Source organism: Synchiropus splendidus, chromosome 2, assembly GCF_027744825.2.
Source record: "Synchiropus splendidus isolate RoL2022-P1 chromosome 2, RoL_Sspl_1.0, whole genome shotgun sequence".
Taxonomy (NCBI): domain Eukaryota; kingdom Metazoa; phylum Chordata; class Actinopteri; order Syngnathiformes; family Callionymidae; genus Synchiropus; species Synchiropus splendidus.
The window spans coordinates 32143259-32161628 of record NC_071335.1 but is presented as its reverse complement, the minus strand read 5'-3'; the positions used below and the strand labels follow the sequence as shown (position 1 = coordinate 32161628).

The following is an 18370-nucleotide window of genomic DNA, read 5'->3' as shown; positions in this document are numbered from 1 at the left end:
GCGAGCTATAAATACAAAAATATATAAAATATAAAATATTAATAGCAGTATTTGGGTCAACGAGCATAACGAAACACAGTTTTGGAACGTACTGTTATTTTGTTGATGGGAGTCACGTCGTGTTATGGTGGTTTTCAACGGGACGTGTGCTGCCTTCAATGTCAGTGGGACATTTCAGTAGATTTCAATGGCGAGCTTAATGTGTCATTTCGCCATGAAAAAGTTAAGGTTTTGCACCACGCCAATAGGCTATCATTTATTTATAGTGTTACCAACTCCTTTTTATTAAAAGTGTTGTTGGATAGGCGACATTGTTGGTAAAAAATGGATAAGTGGAACATGGTTTACATCCATCCATCCATCCATCCATCCATCCTTCGTCGCCCACTTATCCGTTGCTGGGTCGCGGGGGCAGCAGCTTCAGGAGGTCACGCCAAATGCCCTCCATCCATCAGCTCCGACTGGGGGATCCCGAGACGCTCCCAGGCCAGCGTAGAGATACAATCTCTCCACCTGGTCCTGGGTCGACCCCTTGGTCTCCTCCCAGCTGGACGAGTCTGGAACACCTCCAAAGGGAGGCGTCCAGAGGGAAACTTGATGAGGTGCCCGAACCACCTCAGCTTTGTGGGGAAAATATAAAGATTTATTTATTTTTACTTATTTGTTTTTTATTTATTTTTCATTTTAACATGAGTAGTTGTGTTGATTAGAGGACAATAAAAAGTTTTTTTCATTTTAGTTTGTTCCCCATGTGACAGACAAGAGACCTTTTTATTGACTTTTTTTAATCCAAACTTGATAGTGAGGACAAGCATGAGAGGCCAAACAGGAAAGACATGCATCTCTTCTTTAACAGTCATTGTACCCCTGAGTGAATAAGACTTCTGTTCGAAAGCAACTGCTCCACTTCCGTTGTAGCTGTACGAACACAATATGTTTCCACTCCCGCAGTACAAACTCCAGCTCACAACTGTGGCTGCGAGACAGGCAATGACAGATGACGGCCCCGACACTGGCGGACATGGAAATGACTGTGGGCAGCAGCGAGAGTGGAACCTTGAGTCAGTCCGGCCCCACTGGCAGATGGACCACCATGAAGTGCAAGGACAGGGCCCGCCACTTCAGGGAGCTCATCGCTCCTCCTCCTCACACCCTCCACTGCAGTCGTACGCACCTGTTAGAAAACAAATTAACTTGTTGGCTGTAAAAAGCAGGACAGCTTTATGTTTGTTTTTATGATAAGGAGCTTGATCGCAGGAGCCCGTGTTACATGTTGCTCATCTTATGACAATGAGAGCAGAGCAAGAGGGCTGGCAGGTTGAGATGTTTATGCCCACAGAGACCATGCCAGGAGTGCCACCGGTGGACGGGTGAGGAGAAAGCAGCTGTGAAAAACTGTTGATGAATACGCTAGTGCACAAGGGAGGGCAGTCACAGGAGTCATTGAATAGAGTGGCAATATCATATGGAAGGCAGTTGTGCCTTTGACTGGAAGCGAGCTGAGCCAGAAGCCAGGAATATCATTTCACATCATAGTGAAAAGCCGTAAAATATAAGAATTACAACTGAATTCTTGGGCACATCCTTCTGAAGATAAGTGAGGTGCACCTCGGTTGTTACCTCATAATAACAGTAGAAAACAAGAGACCATAAAAAGAGCAGATATTCACATTGGTGAATTTGTGGTAGCCTTCGTTCAGAGGAATTGAAAGCCATTTAAACAAATATATTGCTTCAAATACTATGGCAGAACAGGGTGCAAAGTTGAAACTAGATTCTGAGTCTATTCCAGGTGTGTAGTTTTTATTTGTGACATCATCATGCTTCCACATTAAGGGATTTTTTTCCTTCACTCAATGAACTTCGATATGCTGTAGTCGCTCCACTTTGCTTTTCAGTTGAGAAACAAAAACAACCATTAACTTTTATTAACTTCTCTGCTCTCTGTAAAGATGATGTATTACAAAGTTTTAAGGTGAAATAAATGGAATTTGGTGGGTGTCACTTATAAACTTGAAACCAAAAGTTGTGTTTATCCTACCTAGACTTATGTGCTGCATGTCAAATTTGATCATTAGCTACAAGAGTTAGAACTAAGTGCTGCTATAAAGCACATGCGTCAAATGATGTGATTATTGTGGTTAAAATAAGTTTGGATCAGTTAGGATAACTTTGAGCAAGAACAATTTTGTATTTTTACAAAGTTGCAGAGCGTGGTTTTGCTTTTGTTGATTTTTTAAAAAATTAAAACAAAACGTCTTACGTGGAACCAGAAGCTTGATAAAAAAAACGGTGGATACTGAAGGTTTGTCTAAGATTTCAGCTGAAAAGCTTAAGCTGTAAATCCGATACTTGACAGCAACTGGCTCAAAGGCGAGCGGCAGCAACTGCAACCGCCTCCAGTTTAGTTACAGCCGTGACTCAAAGACATTTCCAGCAGATTTGTCAGCAGATAAGCGACTTGAAAGAGTGAATGTGCTGCAAGGGGAATAGCAGTTTTAATTTGGTCCTACACCACCATGAGCTATCTTTACGTTGAGCGATTGCTCCACTGAGAGGCTGTGCATTGCTGCTTCCAAATTACTTTTAACACTTGAATTTGGTAAGATTCCACTGCTTCATGAGTTTAACTCACTTTTAAAGGTGTAATACTGTACAAATCTTATTTTCTTTCTGGAAAACAATTTTTAAGATTTCATTGTAGCCTTTTTTTCCAGCACTTTTTTGCCTTACAATGAAATGAAACTAATTTTGGCCTGAATTTAGTAAATTCAGTCCAATGACAAGAATAGATATTAACTTTTCTGATCATAGATGTATTACAAATACTCAAATCACAAAGATTTTTCAGATGAAGTAGCCGTTTGCCAATTCTCCTTCTCAGTGGAAAGCACAACCCTTGACGTCCGACCAGCGAAGATGATAATGTTGTGAAGATTTAGGATGACCCCAGGCAGGCTGTGATATAGGGCAGCAGAGTTGTTGATGTGTGGCAGGCAAAGCCACAAATCTGCTGGCATCAGAGAATGATGAGGTGCGCTGTCAATATCACACCAGGCTTACTGACACGTTGGCATCTGCACCCTAATCCCCCTTGACCAAACGGACTGTGAGGCCAGCACTGTTCACATCGCAGCCGTCCGCTTGGAGAACTAGTCGAAAAATTTAATGGGCTGAATTTTGGTGGGGGAAGAGAAATCAATAAGGCTCTTTACTCTGTCTTGTTGAAGAACCATGAATGGCATTAGAACAGCCCAGAAAAACAGTGCGCCCAGTGGTGGTAGGCAAAGATCATACAGCAAAGGCTAAAGTTAACTGAAGAAGTATTAAGTTACTGGTAACTGTTAGGACTACAGGCAATGCAACTGAATATCGAGGGAAATTTCATGTACAATGATGCAAGTAAAAACAAGCGAATAAAAACTGGCAGGACAATCAAAGAACATTAGCCTATCATGATACTTGCTGCATGTCACACGACTTATTTCATCGTTCATGAGTGATTGCTATTGGAGATGTGTTACTGTACTGTCATTCAGAGCATTGTGGTTTTTCGCAATACCGAGTCTTGGTATCATCTCCGAGTGTTAGCTTAGCGCCACCTAAAGGCCAAAAGTGGTAAACAAAAGACAGGATTATTTATTTGTTTATTCTACTATGAAAAAAAAGGAACATGTAGTACAGTTGAACGTTTGAGACTCGGTACAAGAGTCACATGACACAAGCAACACATTAAGAGTAGAACTGTACTGCAAGATAGGAGACATCATGTTGGGTCAATGAAGGAGCCCAAAACAAGTCAACACCATGGGAGAACTTTCAAATGGTGAAATTACAAATGACTTAATGTGATACAGTGTTTTGGAAATGCTTACGTTATAAAAATGTCTTGAGGAAACAGCACTGTTACAAAAAAGTTAACACTATAAAAAGTACAGAATTAGAAACCTCTTCCACGGAGCTCTGAAGCTTCACGACCAAAGCACTTCATTAAGTGTAGGTGAACTATATATACAAGTGTTTAAGTAACTCGAACTGTCAAACCAGGCCACAGCAACAAGAGGAAATAGTGAGCAAATTACATTTCTCTGCACCATTAAAAGCAACTTAAACCTTTAACAAAATGGAACGATGACTGTGGCAGACACTGGACTTGGTAGTCCCAACAGATGTGGAGCAGGTGAGGAGCTCTGTGGTCTCAGCCATGGGTGGTGTCGTCCTCCACGAAGTCTTTGGCCTGCTCCGCCGTGATCACATCAATGTGACTCACCTGGAGTGAAAAGTACAAACATTGAGCATTTCATGTGCTTTTGAGGCATTTCTGGAGTCACGTGTTCCACGTCTACATCAGCAGACCGAGTCAAATGCTCACCTTGTTCCTGAATTTGACACCATAGAACTTGTCTGCAGACTCCAGCAGCTCGGGTCTGAAAGTGGTGGTGATGAACTGAGCGTGTCCAGCCAGCTCAACAATCATGTCTGAAACAGTCGGGAGATGGAAGGTGAGAAGGCTGAGGTTGAATCCACCTCATCAACACACCACTGCTTCTTACCAGAAACAGCCTTCCTGTGCTGCGCATCCAGCGCCTGGTCGATCTCATCAAAGAGGTAGAAGGGAGCCGGATCACACTTCTGGATGGCAAAGATCAGAGCCAGAGCCACCAGAGACTTCTGTCCTCCAGACAGCTGCTGCATCTCCCTCATCTCACCTTGTTTGCCAGTGAAGGACACCTGCGGAGATGGAGGTGGACCCAGTTAGCTGCAGCCAGAACACCAGCAGAGATGCAGTAGCGGCAAGATTGTCTGGGTCAATAAAAAACAAAACCCTTGCTTCTTGAGTGAAGTCAACTGATTTAGCAGAGTATATCCAGCACATCCCTGCTGTCTGACCGACACAACAGAGACCTTGCTACAGTCAAATGGAAGAACTGCACGAAGGCCTCGTCCCTCTGCAACACATCAATAATGAAAGGGTGCTCACTCTGATTCCTACTCCAGTGAACTGGTCGACTGAAGGAACACTGCTCTGCGATCCGGAGCCTTTCTCGCTGTCGGTGCCCCCCTCGCTCTCATCCTGAGACTGACTGCCCTCTGCATCACCTTTCTTCATCACCAACGTGGCTTTCCCTCCCGGGACCAGCTTCTGAAACACCTCGCTGAAGTTCTTTGACACCTGACACAAGGATATTTAGAAACAACATCAGTCAGATGGATTGAATATAAGACTTTACAAAGCAATGATGCGTTTTTTTTGTCTCAAGATCCTTGGTGGCACCGACCTGTTTAAAAGTCAGCTGGATGGCTTCATACTTGCGCAGCTCCAGGACATTCATGAGCTCCATGATGGATTTGTAGCCGCGGTCCAGCTCGTCCTGACGCTTGATGAGCTTTTCTTTTTGCTCAGAGAAGTTAACAAACTGATCCAGAGCCTTCTTGTTAACATGGCTGTACTTCTTTAGCTCTGTGTTGCACTGCTCCAATTTACGGAACAACTAGTGGATGGACAAAAAAAAAAGAAGAGACATTTAGTAGTTGAAACCAAAGACGGTTCCTGAAAAGCATGCTTTCCTCAGAACTATTGAGTTGTCGAAAATGGCAAACACAATGGCAAAGACATAGAAGAATGACCCACACGTGAAGAAACTGAAGTGATCAATTCATTCAACCTAATCTGAATTCAAGGAGAATTGGAATGTGAAGTGAGCTTTAGCCGTGCAGCCAACTGAACCTGGTGGCAGTGTCATAACTGCATGATTTACTGCTCACAAGGTTTGCACAAATAAAACTCTTACTGGATTGAGGCAGCCTCTGAACAAGGAGAAAGACACTACCTGTGACAACACTAAAATCCCAGAATATAGGAAAGAAAAGGTGTGCAGTTAATAATAATCTTCATTTAAGGCACTCTCGTCCCTTAAGCCCATACATTTGCTAAACAGCTAAATATCTATTTGTATTCACCATATTCACACAAAGGACTAACTGTTTTGAGCAAAGCAGGTCTACATGAGAATGTTGTATGTGCAACAAAGTGATGTGGAACCTTTCGCTTTTGGAAGACAAGTATACCTGTTTGAGTGTGAGAGTCTGGTATTTCTCAAAAGCCTCCTGAGGCAGCGAGCCCAACTCCCGGATCTTCTTCATGCACTCCTCCTTCTTCTTCAGCAGCATGCCCTGTCTGTTGGTCATCTTCTCCAGCTCCTTGGTGTCATGGTTGATGGCATCATTCTGTTCCTTCTCGATGTTCTTCCAGCGCTCCATGCTCTTGATGTGGTCCTTGATCTCACCCTCCGTCTTGTCGATAAGTGCATCCAAATCTGTGAAAGAAAAAAAAAAAAGAATGTCCATTCATCCTGCGCTTCTAATTTAGACTGGCCTCACTCAAACCATCAAATCAGCTAACATTTTACTGCTCTCCTGATTAGACGGAGAAGAAAAAGACTTGATGAAGATATGCTCTTTGTCTAGTTCAAAATGCAGTTTGATCAAAGGCAACGAGACACCATTTATTCCTCAAAGAGAGGATTTCAGTAAAAATCTAAAGGTATCTCTCACAAACTACGCTAAACAGTTGGAAAATGTGATTGGCTGCAAACACATTGAGGAGGGACGTACAGACACTGAAAAGATCATTTGTTGGTTCAGTACAGAAGGATTTGTCCAGCAGATGGATCTATTTACACAGCTTTTCAGAATTAATAGAAAGGAAGAAAGGCTCTGTCTTCCTTCATCAAGTTCAGTTTGTACTTCAGCATACAAAATGTCATCATGTATTTACAAGCTGATTTTCTAAATCTGAAGCATCACCAAGCTTGACGTTTCTGAGTGAGTTTACCTACCTTCTGATCGTGACAACGTGTCTTTGACACGTTTGTTGATGCCATCCAGCTCTGACGTGGTGGCTGTCAGAACTGTTCCCCCTTCAGTCTCACGCAGTTCATTGAGCTCCTGTGTTGCAAAACAAGAGCAGTTATGTTCATCAATGTCTTCTGACAGATAATGTGCATAATTCAGAACATTTGAATGATGACGTCTCAAACAGACATACAGTTGCTTCAGTGTATTCTGATCGAATGTGTGACGAAACTATAGCATGCACACCATCTTTATCCAAACTGATATGTTCTAGGAAACCTCATTACTTGTAGATTAAAGTATTGTTCACCAGACTTCTTTTAATTCGTACACCAGGAAATCAAGAGAGACTTGTTTTACAGCAGATCAGAATAATAGTTTACCTGCTCGACTTGGTCGAGTCTTTTCCTTAAATTCTCATTAAGGTACGTCTCCACTCTGGTCATGATTCCCTCCAACTTGATCCTCTCGTTTAACAACTGCCTGTTGTCCTGTAGGAAGAAAGGAAGACGTTTTCAAAACATGCCAATTTAAAAGACTGCTGTGGTTTATGATTGTCATGAATAAAAGGATAGAGAACAACTGGTTGCAGGTCATGGGGTATTTGGTGCACCTATTATTATTACTCCAAAAGACAGAGACAGACGCGATGAAAATAGCGGAGTGAATGCATGTAATAGATCTGATGCTTGTACTGAAGACGTTTGTTTTGTAGTGTCATCCCACTCAAACGCAGCTGTGCGTGGACATGAAGGCATGAATGTTGTGGGGGTGGAGTTGTTGTGCAGGACAGGGAACAAGAGGGAATTAATTCAGAGTGCACCTGCTTAATTAGACGAGTACAACTCCCACAATCAGCTGCTGTTTTTACCTGACAAGTTTGTTTCACATCATCCAAAACAAGGGCGACGCCTGGAGCAGGTTTCCACGAATAAACACTCAGGCCAGTGCATAAATAACAGAGTATCGATTTGTCAACCGATCACAGATGTGATCAGTTTCACATATTGTTATCAAACGATAATTCACTTTACTTAATTAGAAATAGTTTGTTACATTTGAGGTTTGACAAAATGTGTGAGGCGAATTTTCCCACATCTTTGTTGTTCAACACAATTTCAATGACTTACTAATAAACACCCGCTAGTGTGTTTTTTTAATGTTTCTGACCTGCTGAAGCTGACGGATCTCATCATTCAGGTCGTCCACACGCCTCTGATCCTCCAGGCTCAGCTGAGAAAGCAGATCCGTTCCAAGCTCAGCCTTCAGAGACTCCCGAGTGGACTCCATGGCATGGAGGCTGGCCTCTAGACTTTGAAGACTTCGTTGCTAGTTGGCAGCACAGAAGAAAAATATCTAAGCATCTTGCTTGAACAGGTAATGAAGCAACAGCTATATAATTCTGATAAACAGAGTCGGGAAAACTTACTTTGGGCATGAATGTCTTCTCTGACTGCTGCCTTTTCTCTTTTAGCATTTTCATCTCTGACAGGATACTATCCCGAGATGCCTTGAACTTTCTCTGCTGCGTCTCGATCTGCTGCATCTGGTTCATCAGTTGGTCAATCTCATTGTTGATGCGTGAAAACAAAGTCAAGGACTATTGCTATTGCTCATAACAGGATATTACTGTCACAAGAAAATGCTAAGAGAAGACAATAAGGACCTACGGTCTACCACAAATAGTGTGGAATAAACAAAACATTTGGTATGTGAAACCAGTTGGAAAATATGTAAAATGAAAGTAGAAATGACACATAAAAATATCAGTGATGGATTTACATTAGTAACTTTTTCTCAACCATAATGATCATCAAGACGAAAGGAAACTGAGTCATGAATTTCATCAGCAATCACCTTTCTTTTGACCTTCCCTATTTTAAGCAATGTTTTTTGCCTCAGGTAAAATGGAGTCAAGAACTAGAAAAAGAAGTGACGCGTGAGACCCATGACGGAAATCTCAGGTGTGTTGACAGGGCAGCGCTCCAGGGTGAAAAACAGCCTTTAAATAATTGATTGGGCCGGTGACTCATCGCTGCCTGAGTGACGGATTGGACCAAACCATCCGCTCACTCATCTGTCTCTGCCTACTCACACACGTAACGACTCACCAGGTGTTCACATTACCCCGCACCAATAGATTAGATTCACAGGCGGCGTATCAGAAACAAAATGTATCAATAGATAAGGACAGACTTTCATTAGTTTCCCTGTTTTCCATCTTTAAATAAACTAGCAGTTGCGACTACAGGATCATCGTAATTTTTTCTCTATCATCAGGTCACAATTATTTAAATAAAAGTGTAAAAAATATGAGTAAAAATATGAAAAAACATGGCTGTAACAGTAGTCAGTTACAGCTAATCCAAACAATTTAATCAAAGGGAGACTACCTAGCCAACTTCAAAAACAACACGCTTCACAAAAGGATATGTTCAATGTTTCTGCGCAAATTCTCGTTGAGCTTGGCCTCCAGCTCGCCCAACTCCTCCTCTGCTTTTCTCATGTCCTTTTGCAGCTCCAGACGAGATTTTCTGGTATCATAATAACCTCCAGTCAGAGCTCCTCGATGGCTCACCTGGTCACCTTAAACAGTGAAACACATTGTCTGAAGAATCACCGACACTAACAGCCAAGTCATCAAACAGATCAAAACTGTTTCCATTATCAATGATGATTAATGTTTGCTTTTAATCACCAAGTAATTGCACTGCATATATTTACCTTCGAGCGTGATACAGTCCATTGTGAAGGCTCTGGCCAGCTGAGTTGAAACCTCCATGCTGCGGCAAATCAGAGTCTTTCCAAAGACGTGCTTGAAGGCCTTGTCAAAGTTCTGACTGTAGCGGAGCTTGCTGATCATAGGTATAGCATCCTGTAGGGACAGAAAAGATACTGATGTCAAGTTCAAAGCAAATACCATGCTACCTGTTATCATAAAACAGACTTGTAATTTGCTTGTAAATTGGATTACATATTCTTGTACAAAACTCCTTGTCGTGTTGGAGGCTTACATTGGTCTCAGGGTAGGCAGTGTCTCTGACATCCAGCTTACTGAGAGGCAGGAATGTAACTTCTCCTGGGAGGTTCATTTTGTTGAACTCCATCAGTATTTTTGTGCTGACTTCATCGGTCTCCACAATGTGGTAGAACAACCTAGAGGACACCAAAGAAGAAGGCAACAAAATCTTTGTAACAAATACAAAAATAGGGCTTCATATACATTAAATAAAAAAGCAACAACTATGGCAACACATGGACCTACTGTACGACACTTTTTGTGACAGCCTGGATATTAAATTAATATTAACTCGCAACATTAATAAATTAAATCATGATAAAAATAACCTCTTTTTAGGACCCTAGCCAGCAAATAATCGAGACGGGAATCATGTTTTCCATTTAAACATTTATCTAGCATGTTAAATCACGCCCAGCTGCTGGCATTTCCACCTTATTTTAAACAGCCTTTCAAAAGCATTTCTCCATCATGTTCCCCAGGCTGGATTTTCAGAAATTCTTTTGACTATTTTAGGCTTTTCTTAATAGCATGACCTCTGCAATGACTAGGATAGCACAGGCCTCTCACATAAGCCAACAAAGGATTTTCCCCGCTGAGTGGATAGAATCAGAGCCAAACCCCAGTAAGACAAAAGACTGCATCTGTCCAAACAACAATGGCTGAAATAAACACGGAAGCAGTTGGCTCCAGTCATGTTTTTATCTGTTAAACACATTTTAAGGCCACCAGATCTCAAACTTGGAATGCAAGTTTCTTTGTTTCACCCTGAACCAGCTGTACCTCTAAAACTAGCCAGCAAGACACAGCAGAAGCAAGAAGCTTGCCTCTTTATTATGTCCTCAAAGCCAAACGGAGCTACACAACATCACTTCAAAGAAAGTAATTTCCAACCAACCTGAAAGTTACACTGAGAAATAAAAGGAGGAGCCGTACCTGGTACCAGCTGTCACCTCCACACAAGTGTAAAAAGCAGGTTCACATTCAAAGTTATTCATGACGATGCCATGGTAACCATTGATGACATGCTGGTTTATCCCTTTGCGGCGGAAATGCTCCAGGACTTTGTTGATGCTATCGATACCGTTTAGAATGGCCTGAAGGGGGAGAAAAAAGAAACATGAAGCATGCTGGAATTGTACCCAAATAATCAGATTCATTAGATCAATTCTGTTCCTGAGAAAACCATTATGTTTGTGTGGGACTACAGAGAATAATACTTATCTAATAAATAATAAATCATGGTTAACCCAGATGTGCTTGCTGTTTAACTAGATATTGATAACAAACTACTTACCTTTCCTGTTGCAGCTCGAAGAAGCTGCTGTTTCTTTTCCAGGTCCTCACGTTTGGCAGCCAGGGCTTGTTGCTCAGCGTTTTCTTCACGCCACAAGTAGCTGCACAGTCACAAAAATACAGGCCATTATTTAAAAAAACTCTATTATAAAACTTGATGTGATTAGACATTTTCATTTATTGGTGGCTGTATCAAAACAAAAATGGTAGTAGCATATAGTGTTAAGCAACTCAACTTCAAGACGAGTGGTAGACATTTAAAAATACATAATAGATGATCAGACAGCAAACATCTAAGAAGTAGAAGGCTAAACGCCATTTTCAAGGGACAATAGTATAAGGTGAATAAATAAAAATAAAGGTGAAGCAACAGAAAAAGAAATCAACCTTTTACTGTGTTGTTATGTGTGTTATGAAGTGTAAGAAACTGGACATTCAAGCAAAAGAAGTAGGGAAATCAGTCTTACTTTCTTTCACTCTGTAGTTCATCCTTCTTGTTCTTGACCTCATAGTACTTTTTATCCAGCTCCTCAACACGGGTCTTGACTTCATTAAGGTCTTGATCAAGTTTCTGTAATTTAAGAAATAAACAGAAATAATGATCAAAATGTGTATCGAAGACAAACTACAAAAATACAGATGTATAACTTTTGTTTGCTTTTTCTTACACTGTACTGCTCAAGGTTCCTCTCCTTGTTGGTTTCTGTGTCCTCTAGGTCTTTGTTGATCGCTGCTATCTGCCTTTTTTTATCGTTGATCGCTTGGTCCAACGATTTCAACTCTTTCTTGATCCACTTGTCTCTCTCCTCTTTGGAGGTGAACTGACTCCCACGTCCCTGCTTGGCATACAAGTCTGTTCTCTCTTGGGTTGCCTGTGCCAGTCTGTCAAGATAATAGGAAAAAAAATGTTAGTACTTGAGCTCACTCTCTTGGAGATATTGTTTACTCTCTTGTATGTGACATGACTACTGCAATCTCTATATAATTAGCATGCACACACAGTAGTGTGTATCTAGTCAGTCAATCTGAGTGAGTCATTGCTACCTGGAGATGCCACGCTCCTCTTTCTCTTTCACCATGTTGAATTTGGGTTCTGTCTCTTGAAGTTCCTTTTGCTTCTCTTCAATTTTCTCTAGCAGTTTTTGGCGTTCTTTGAGCAGTCGTTTCTGTGGGGTAGAAATCAAAGTTAAGAGGTTACTACGCTGAATGGCTTCATGCATGTTGGCTTCATGAAAAAAACATTTTTGATCACCATGCATGTTCAAACACATAAAAGACTACATGTGATCAGTGAGCCACACCGGAGCACAGCCTGGAATTACATACATACAATGTCACAATACATTTAAGTAAGGTACAAGGTTCTACAAAGTTACAGCAAAGAATAACAAAAAATTTTAAAAAATCTAGGGAGACGCCGGCAAGTTCGACTGTCTGAATCATTGTAAAGGACATTAAATGATTTTATGCATATATTTTAAATGTAAATAGTTGAGTGGTGACTTGAGAACTGAATTTTCGGGTGCAGAGTATGAGTAATTATATCAGTCTCTAATATATTACAAATACAAATTAATGGAAATCAAAAAATATTACACACAAATGTCAGATGTCACAAGCAGGGTGGTGCAGGGCAGGGAGGTGTTCTGTGCACAGACGTCAGCGGTGACACAAACGGAACAGTCACATACCCTCTGTTCGCTGTTCCCTGCCAACTCATCTTGGAGGTCCTTCGCCTTCAGTTCCAGTTTGGTCCTCTGCTTGATCTGCTCCTGACGCTCGGCTGATAGTTGCTCCCTTTCCTCCTTCATGGCTGAGATCTTAGATTTCAGCTCCCTCACGACACGTTCCGTCTCCTAAACAAAATTGATTCAGAGAAAAAAACTAGCTTTGATCAGGATTGCAACAACAAGTCAAACCAAATTCCCCATTCTCTTTTTATCCTCCCAAGTCTGACTAACTGCTGTTTGGTGGGAAATTGCAAATATATTGGCCAAGGAAAAAAATAAAGAACTTACCTCCACTTTGTCTCTAGCATCTTGCTGAGCATCCCGTAGTTGTCTGGACTTGTCCCCACAGGTCTCTCTTTTGCTGGACAGCTGAAAAATACATATACATAAAACTTTGGCCCCTCTGGTGAAAATGAAGTCTGTATTATACAATATAAGAATTTATGATATACATTTACAATTGATCAGAGACAAAAAAATGAAATTGAAATTATCAAACATGAACATGAAACCACCATTCTTGAGTCTTGACCTATGTCAAGTCAAAAAAATACTTCAACAGAAAATGATAAAGATGGTTTTCAATACCTCATCCAGTTTGGCACGGGTTTCATTCAGTTCCTGGTTGTAGATTGTATACTCCAGGGCTCTTCTCATCTTGTCCCACTTCTGATACTGAGCCAGCTCCTCCTTCTCATCCTCCAGGGTGTGCAGCCGCTCCTCGATGTATTTCAACAACTCATTGATCTTCTCTCTCTTTCCCTCTGATTAACACACAAATGGTTTTAAAATACAGAACTCATGAAAACACTGTCAGGCGAACATTGATACAGTCTGATACAAACTTTTGAGAGTTGAAATTCCATTCATGAAAATGACTTTAACAGTATTGTTTTGACAAGGTAATTTATTGAAGGAAATCAAATAGTGATTCACAATTTTATTGCAGGTAGTGGACATGACACAAGAGGTGCCTATCCTTTAACAGGGAAAGAGTATATAACAAAAAGTAAAAAATGAAGACCCTTGGTTTAATGGAGAGTTGAAATGTCTTGATTAGAAGCTTGCACTGCATTTCAGTTTTATTGACATTTCATCTGTTGAGTAACCACATAGGGAGTTACATTTTAAATGTTGTGAGGGAAAACAATTAAATGGCAACAGACTTCTCATACAGAGCTCATTTATTTGTTATTATTTCCATTCAGTTAGCATTACTTTAGTGCGTAACATACATCTCATTCTCAAAAAGCCAATGGTGGTGTGTTGGTGAACTGCTGGGTACAGGATTTTTTTTTTTTATCTTTCTTTTTTCCTTGTTTTTTTAAGTTGCTAATGATGACAAAACAAAACTGACTGTAATATAGATAGTAGATCACAGACACCAAACCAGAGAACAGGAAATCTAAAATGTAAACAGCATGGAGGAGAAACATCTTGCATCACACTTCTTACTTAACCTTTCATGGATTACCTGTCTCTTTCATAAGAGAAATGCTCTCCTCCTTTCTTTCATCATACACTCGTGTCCCAGCCACTTCCCTCAACAACTTCAGACGCTGGGAGTCCGGGGCTGTGGCCATTTGGTTGATCTACAGAGAAAAAGCAAGATGACGTAAATGATAATGCCAACACTACACCAACAAGACAACAACAGGCCCCTTAGGAAAAGAAATAAGGTCACATTAGTACATAAGACAATGTTGGTGGCTTACCTTTCCTTGTTTTACAATATAGTATGGGTTGCTGCGGGAGAAGCCAGCACTTTCCAGAAGGTTCATGACATCATTTTTCCTACATATTTCACATAATCAAAAAGGTAAGTTGAATTAGTTATTAATTCCAGTAAAGCCAGAGGCTGCAACCAGCCAGTGTGATACTTACGTCACCATCTTTTTGTCCAAGAAATACTGGTCTTTCTTGGCACCAATTACACGGCGAAGAGAGACTTCTTCTTTGTCAATCTGAAGCAAGAAACATTAACCACTGTTCATAAGAAAAGCTATGATGTCAAACTCATTTCTGGAGCAGCAGAGACGCCATGCCTTCCCGGTCAGAATTATCTGAACATTGTGTACTCCAGGTACCTGGAGTGCGACCATTGTAGAAATTGAATTTTCACAGTCAGCGCTGCGGTTGGCAAAAAAAGTTATTTAATCATTTTCTCTCCAAAACCCTTTATATTAATAACATCTGCACTAAATCAATGTTATATATCCGACTAGACAATGCAAAATAAGAAGTATGAACACAGGCGTCTATTAATAATGAGCTGGAATGTTACTCTCCAGTATGTGAAAACAAAAGTCACACAAATTTAGTGATGTGTCTGAACGAAAGTGCCTTACATAAAGAGGAACCTTTTAAAAAAGCAGCTATGCAATGTGAAGAAAATGCAGATTTTGGCATATGAGTCAGTTCTTACTGGAAGACGGTTGTCAGAGTTGTCAAATATGATCTCCACAAAGGCTGAAATGACACGAGGACCAGTTCCCTCCTGCAGATGACAAAAGCAACATGTTGTATGCAAAGGAAACCCTTAGTGCATGGTGGTCTGTGATGAGATTTTAATTATATTTACTACTCAGAATAATGCACTTAACTTGATTTATTTTTAACATAGAGTGACAAATCTGCACATAAACATCCATCATATGTAATATTGTATGTAAATTTTTTTAGCTGTGCTATTACAAACCAACATCTAAATGAGATTGTTTTGCAGGAAACATTCTAGTACTTACATGGAGCAAAGCGAGTCGCTGTTCAGGCCGAAGATGGCTAAACTCATCGCTGAGCACAAACTGAATGGCTGAAGAAGAGTTAAAAATAAAGAAATCAATCCAAATAAATCATACAATTCCCATGTTATACTGCAGAATACTATAAGGTAAAAACAAATGACTCACCATAGAAGAAGTTACTTTTTCCAGATCCATTTCTTCCAACTATAGAAAGAGAAACATACTGATTATGTATCCTAGAAAACACCTTCATATTACATATTATGCACGATGAGTTGTAATTATTTTACAAAACCATGCATGGAGTGGTAACATCACAAAGGTCCTAACACAGTCATTCGTATATATCGCTTCTGTCCTGAACTGAACTGTGACTTGGAATGAAACACAGTCAAGAAGCGCACCAACTGATATAGGATAGGAAGCAAAAGAGGGCATTTTTGTAGTAGCTTTTAACCAAGAGAAGTAAATAAATATCACTCATATGCAACAGCTCTCAACCGGTATGTTCCTTGATTTGTCCGGGCTGTATACACAAACTTGTGTTCTGTGTGGAGTGCTAGTGTTAGTTATTATAATGTTTCTCTCTGGATATTTTTCCAGATTAACCAGTGCCATTGATATGTGTTGTGCTTTCGTATCGTTGTGACGCTTAATAACAAGTGACCATGTGCCGTCTGGCATGGAGCAGCCCTTCTCGATTGACTGATGTCGGTCAGTGTGAAATAACAAAAGTAAAGTAAAGTAAATCCAATACATAGCTTCTGTTTTTGATACTAAATACAATAATAAATAACTTAACAACAATAAGTAACTAGCTTCACCCAAGTGACAGAAAGCTGAACTTCTAACAATGAAGTCAACTTATATTTTATTTTACCGATGCTTACCAATAACATTGTGCTTTGGACTAAAAGGGTCCACGACCGTCTGGTCCCTGTAACTTCGGAATCCTTGGATGATGACCTATATTTAAAAAAAAAAAAAAAAAGATAATTAAAAAAAGGAAAAATAAAATGTCTGTATATGGGACTTGATCACAGCCCAAATGTATAGTCCAGTTGTATTTTTCAAATCCCATAGGCACAATGTTTCGTACAAACACGTTTACCATTACATAAATGGTGACAGGCAGGCGTCACAATAGCCAATACATAATCATTGGAAATAGTCGAATCAGACGAGTTAAAAATATGACAAGAATGGGATGGCACTTAACTAAAATCATGTGTTTTAGTCCAAGGATGAACAGTGAAAATGGATGTGATTTGCCCAATATATTCGGTAAAAGGGTCATGTGTACCATTACTTGTTTTTTGTTTTTTTAAAAATGTTTTTTAAACAGCTATCACGTAGTATCTATAAAAATATTAATAACTTGGTGCTACATTTGCTCATGCAAATTCAGCAAATGTCACCACACTGTCAGTGGGTCAATGTGGATCAAAAAACTGAAATGAGTACAGAGCTTGAACACTGGACCGTTTGCAGAATTGTTTCAAAATAGCCTACAGCTACATGCACACTCAAAACAGCATGACAACACTAGTGTACAACGCTTTCTATGCAACTGCACAAACCCAGGTTGTTCTTAGCATTAGCTTAGCATTGCTACTGGGGGGCGGGTTATTCGCGCCTGCTAATATGAAATATGGGGATTATCTGTCGTGCACTCGTCATTTGGTAGATGAAAACAAACTTCCCCGTTAAGCTGTGTACGAGGTGACCGGTATGCGCTTTCATTTGAGACTTAACCTACTTTAGCAATGATGACCATCGGCGACCATCGCTAGCTTACCTGTTTGATGTACATGGCGGCCTAAAACGTAGTCCCTGGCTGAACAGAGAGAATTGCAGCCACTCCAAAAATTGGAGGCGACAAATATGTAATGACCAAAACTGATTACTACCCAGACAAATTAATTCATTCAAATCTGACAAAATACAGTACGCTACAGAAAAATAACATCGAAAATGGCGGCGGGGGCGGGCTGGAACGGACCGTACCATAATGCGGATAAAGTGCACTGCTTTTTTGTAGATTAAACATGATTCAGATATATTTTCAGGACACGTACAACCATACAAAAAACCCAGTTGTAATATAACCCACACCCACGACATTCAATTCAGTTACACGATCGAAACCATTCATATGTGTAAGAGTCAACGTCTTTAACCCCCTCCCGAAGTTAATAGTACAACCCAGTGTCTCTCTTCTGGGCGCCAAAGAGCAGAAAATGAAAAACCCATGTGCATGTGTTCTGTTGAAACAATAAGTGAATCGTCATTATTTTGGATGTTTGTTGACTAGCTCACCAACTATATCTTTCATTTTTTTTATGTTTCCTTGCGCCAAAAAACATTACTTCACATAATTCCACGACACTGTAGAGGTCGCTGTTGCATGCTTTTTGAAGTACAGAGGTGCTGAAAAAGGTCGTCCCCAAAAAAATCCATGAGCGCTGAATTCTCCTCCATAATTAGTCCGGTGCATATTAAGAAAACAGTGAAGAAGATAACCAAAATATATATATGTGATATAATATCAATATCTGACAAGTAAATCAACCTTAAAGGATCGGACAACAAAAAGCCCATCACCAGGTTGGTATTGTATAATGGTGAAAAGTCGAAGAGCCAAAGCCAAGATGACATTTTAATACATGTTTTTATGCCTCATTTTGGATGGCTATAAACAAAATTCTACAACTTAACCAATAAAC

General features: G+C 40.3%; 1 protein-coding gene across 1 annotated transcript; it reads right to left on the bottom strand.

The window, feature by feature from the left end:
- Nucleotides 1–3628: 3628 nt before the first annotated feature.
- LOC128754698 (structural maintenance of chromosomes protein 3) lies at nucleotides 3629–17629 on the bottom strand. Its single transcript, XM_053857503.1, has 29 exons — nucleotides 17443–17629; nucleotides 16535–16610; nucleotides 15810–15848; nucleotides 15645–15712; nucleotides 15326–15397; nucleotides 14785–14864; nucleotides 14616–14694; nucleotides 14375–14492; nucleotides 13489–13664; nucleotides 13189–13269; nucleotides 12862–13026; nucleotides 12215–12336; nucleotides 11839–12052; nucleotides 11638–11741; nucleotides 11172–11271; nucleotides 10811–10971; nucleotides 9870–10011; nucleotides 9580–9730; nucleotides 9291–9441; nucleotides 8285–8438; nucleotides 8026–8184; nucleotides 7239–7346; nucleotides 6840–6948; nucleotides 6070–6317; nucleotides 5280–5492; nucleotides 4982–5173; nucleotides 4554–4731; nucleotides 4373–4479; nucleotides 3629–4270 (listed from the first exon to the last, which is right to left on the bottom strand). The coding sequence occupies exons 1-29, from the start codon at nucleotides 17455–17457 to the stop codon at nucleotides 4199–4201; spliced, it is 3654 nt and encodes a 1217-aa protein (XP_053713478.1). The 5' UTR covers nucleotides 17458–17629; the 3' UTR covers nucleotides 3629–4198.
- Between the last annotated feature and the right edge of the window lie 741 nt (nucleotides 17630–18370).

Coding starts and splice junctions, on each gene's coding strand:
- LOC128754698 (XM_053857503.1), bottom strand. Junction 12,337..12,861: donor CAGGGAACAGCGAACAGAGG/GTATGTGACTGT, acceptor TCTACCCCACAG/AAACGACTGCTCAAAGAACG. Junction 5,493..6,069: donor AGACTCTCACACTCAAACAG/GTATACTTGTCT, acceptor TCCATCCACTAG/TTGTTCCGTAAATTGGAGCA.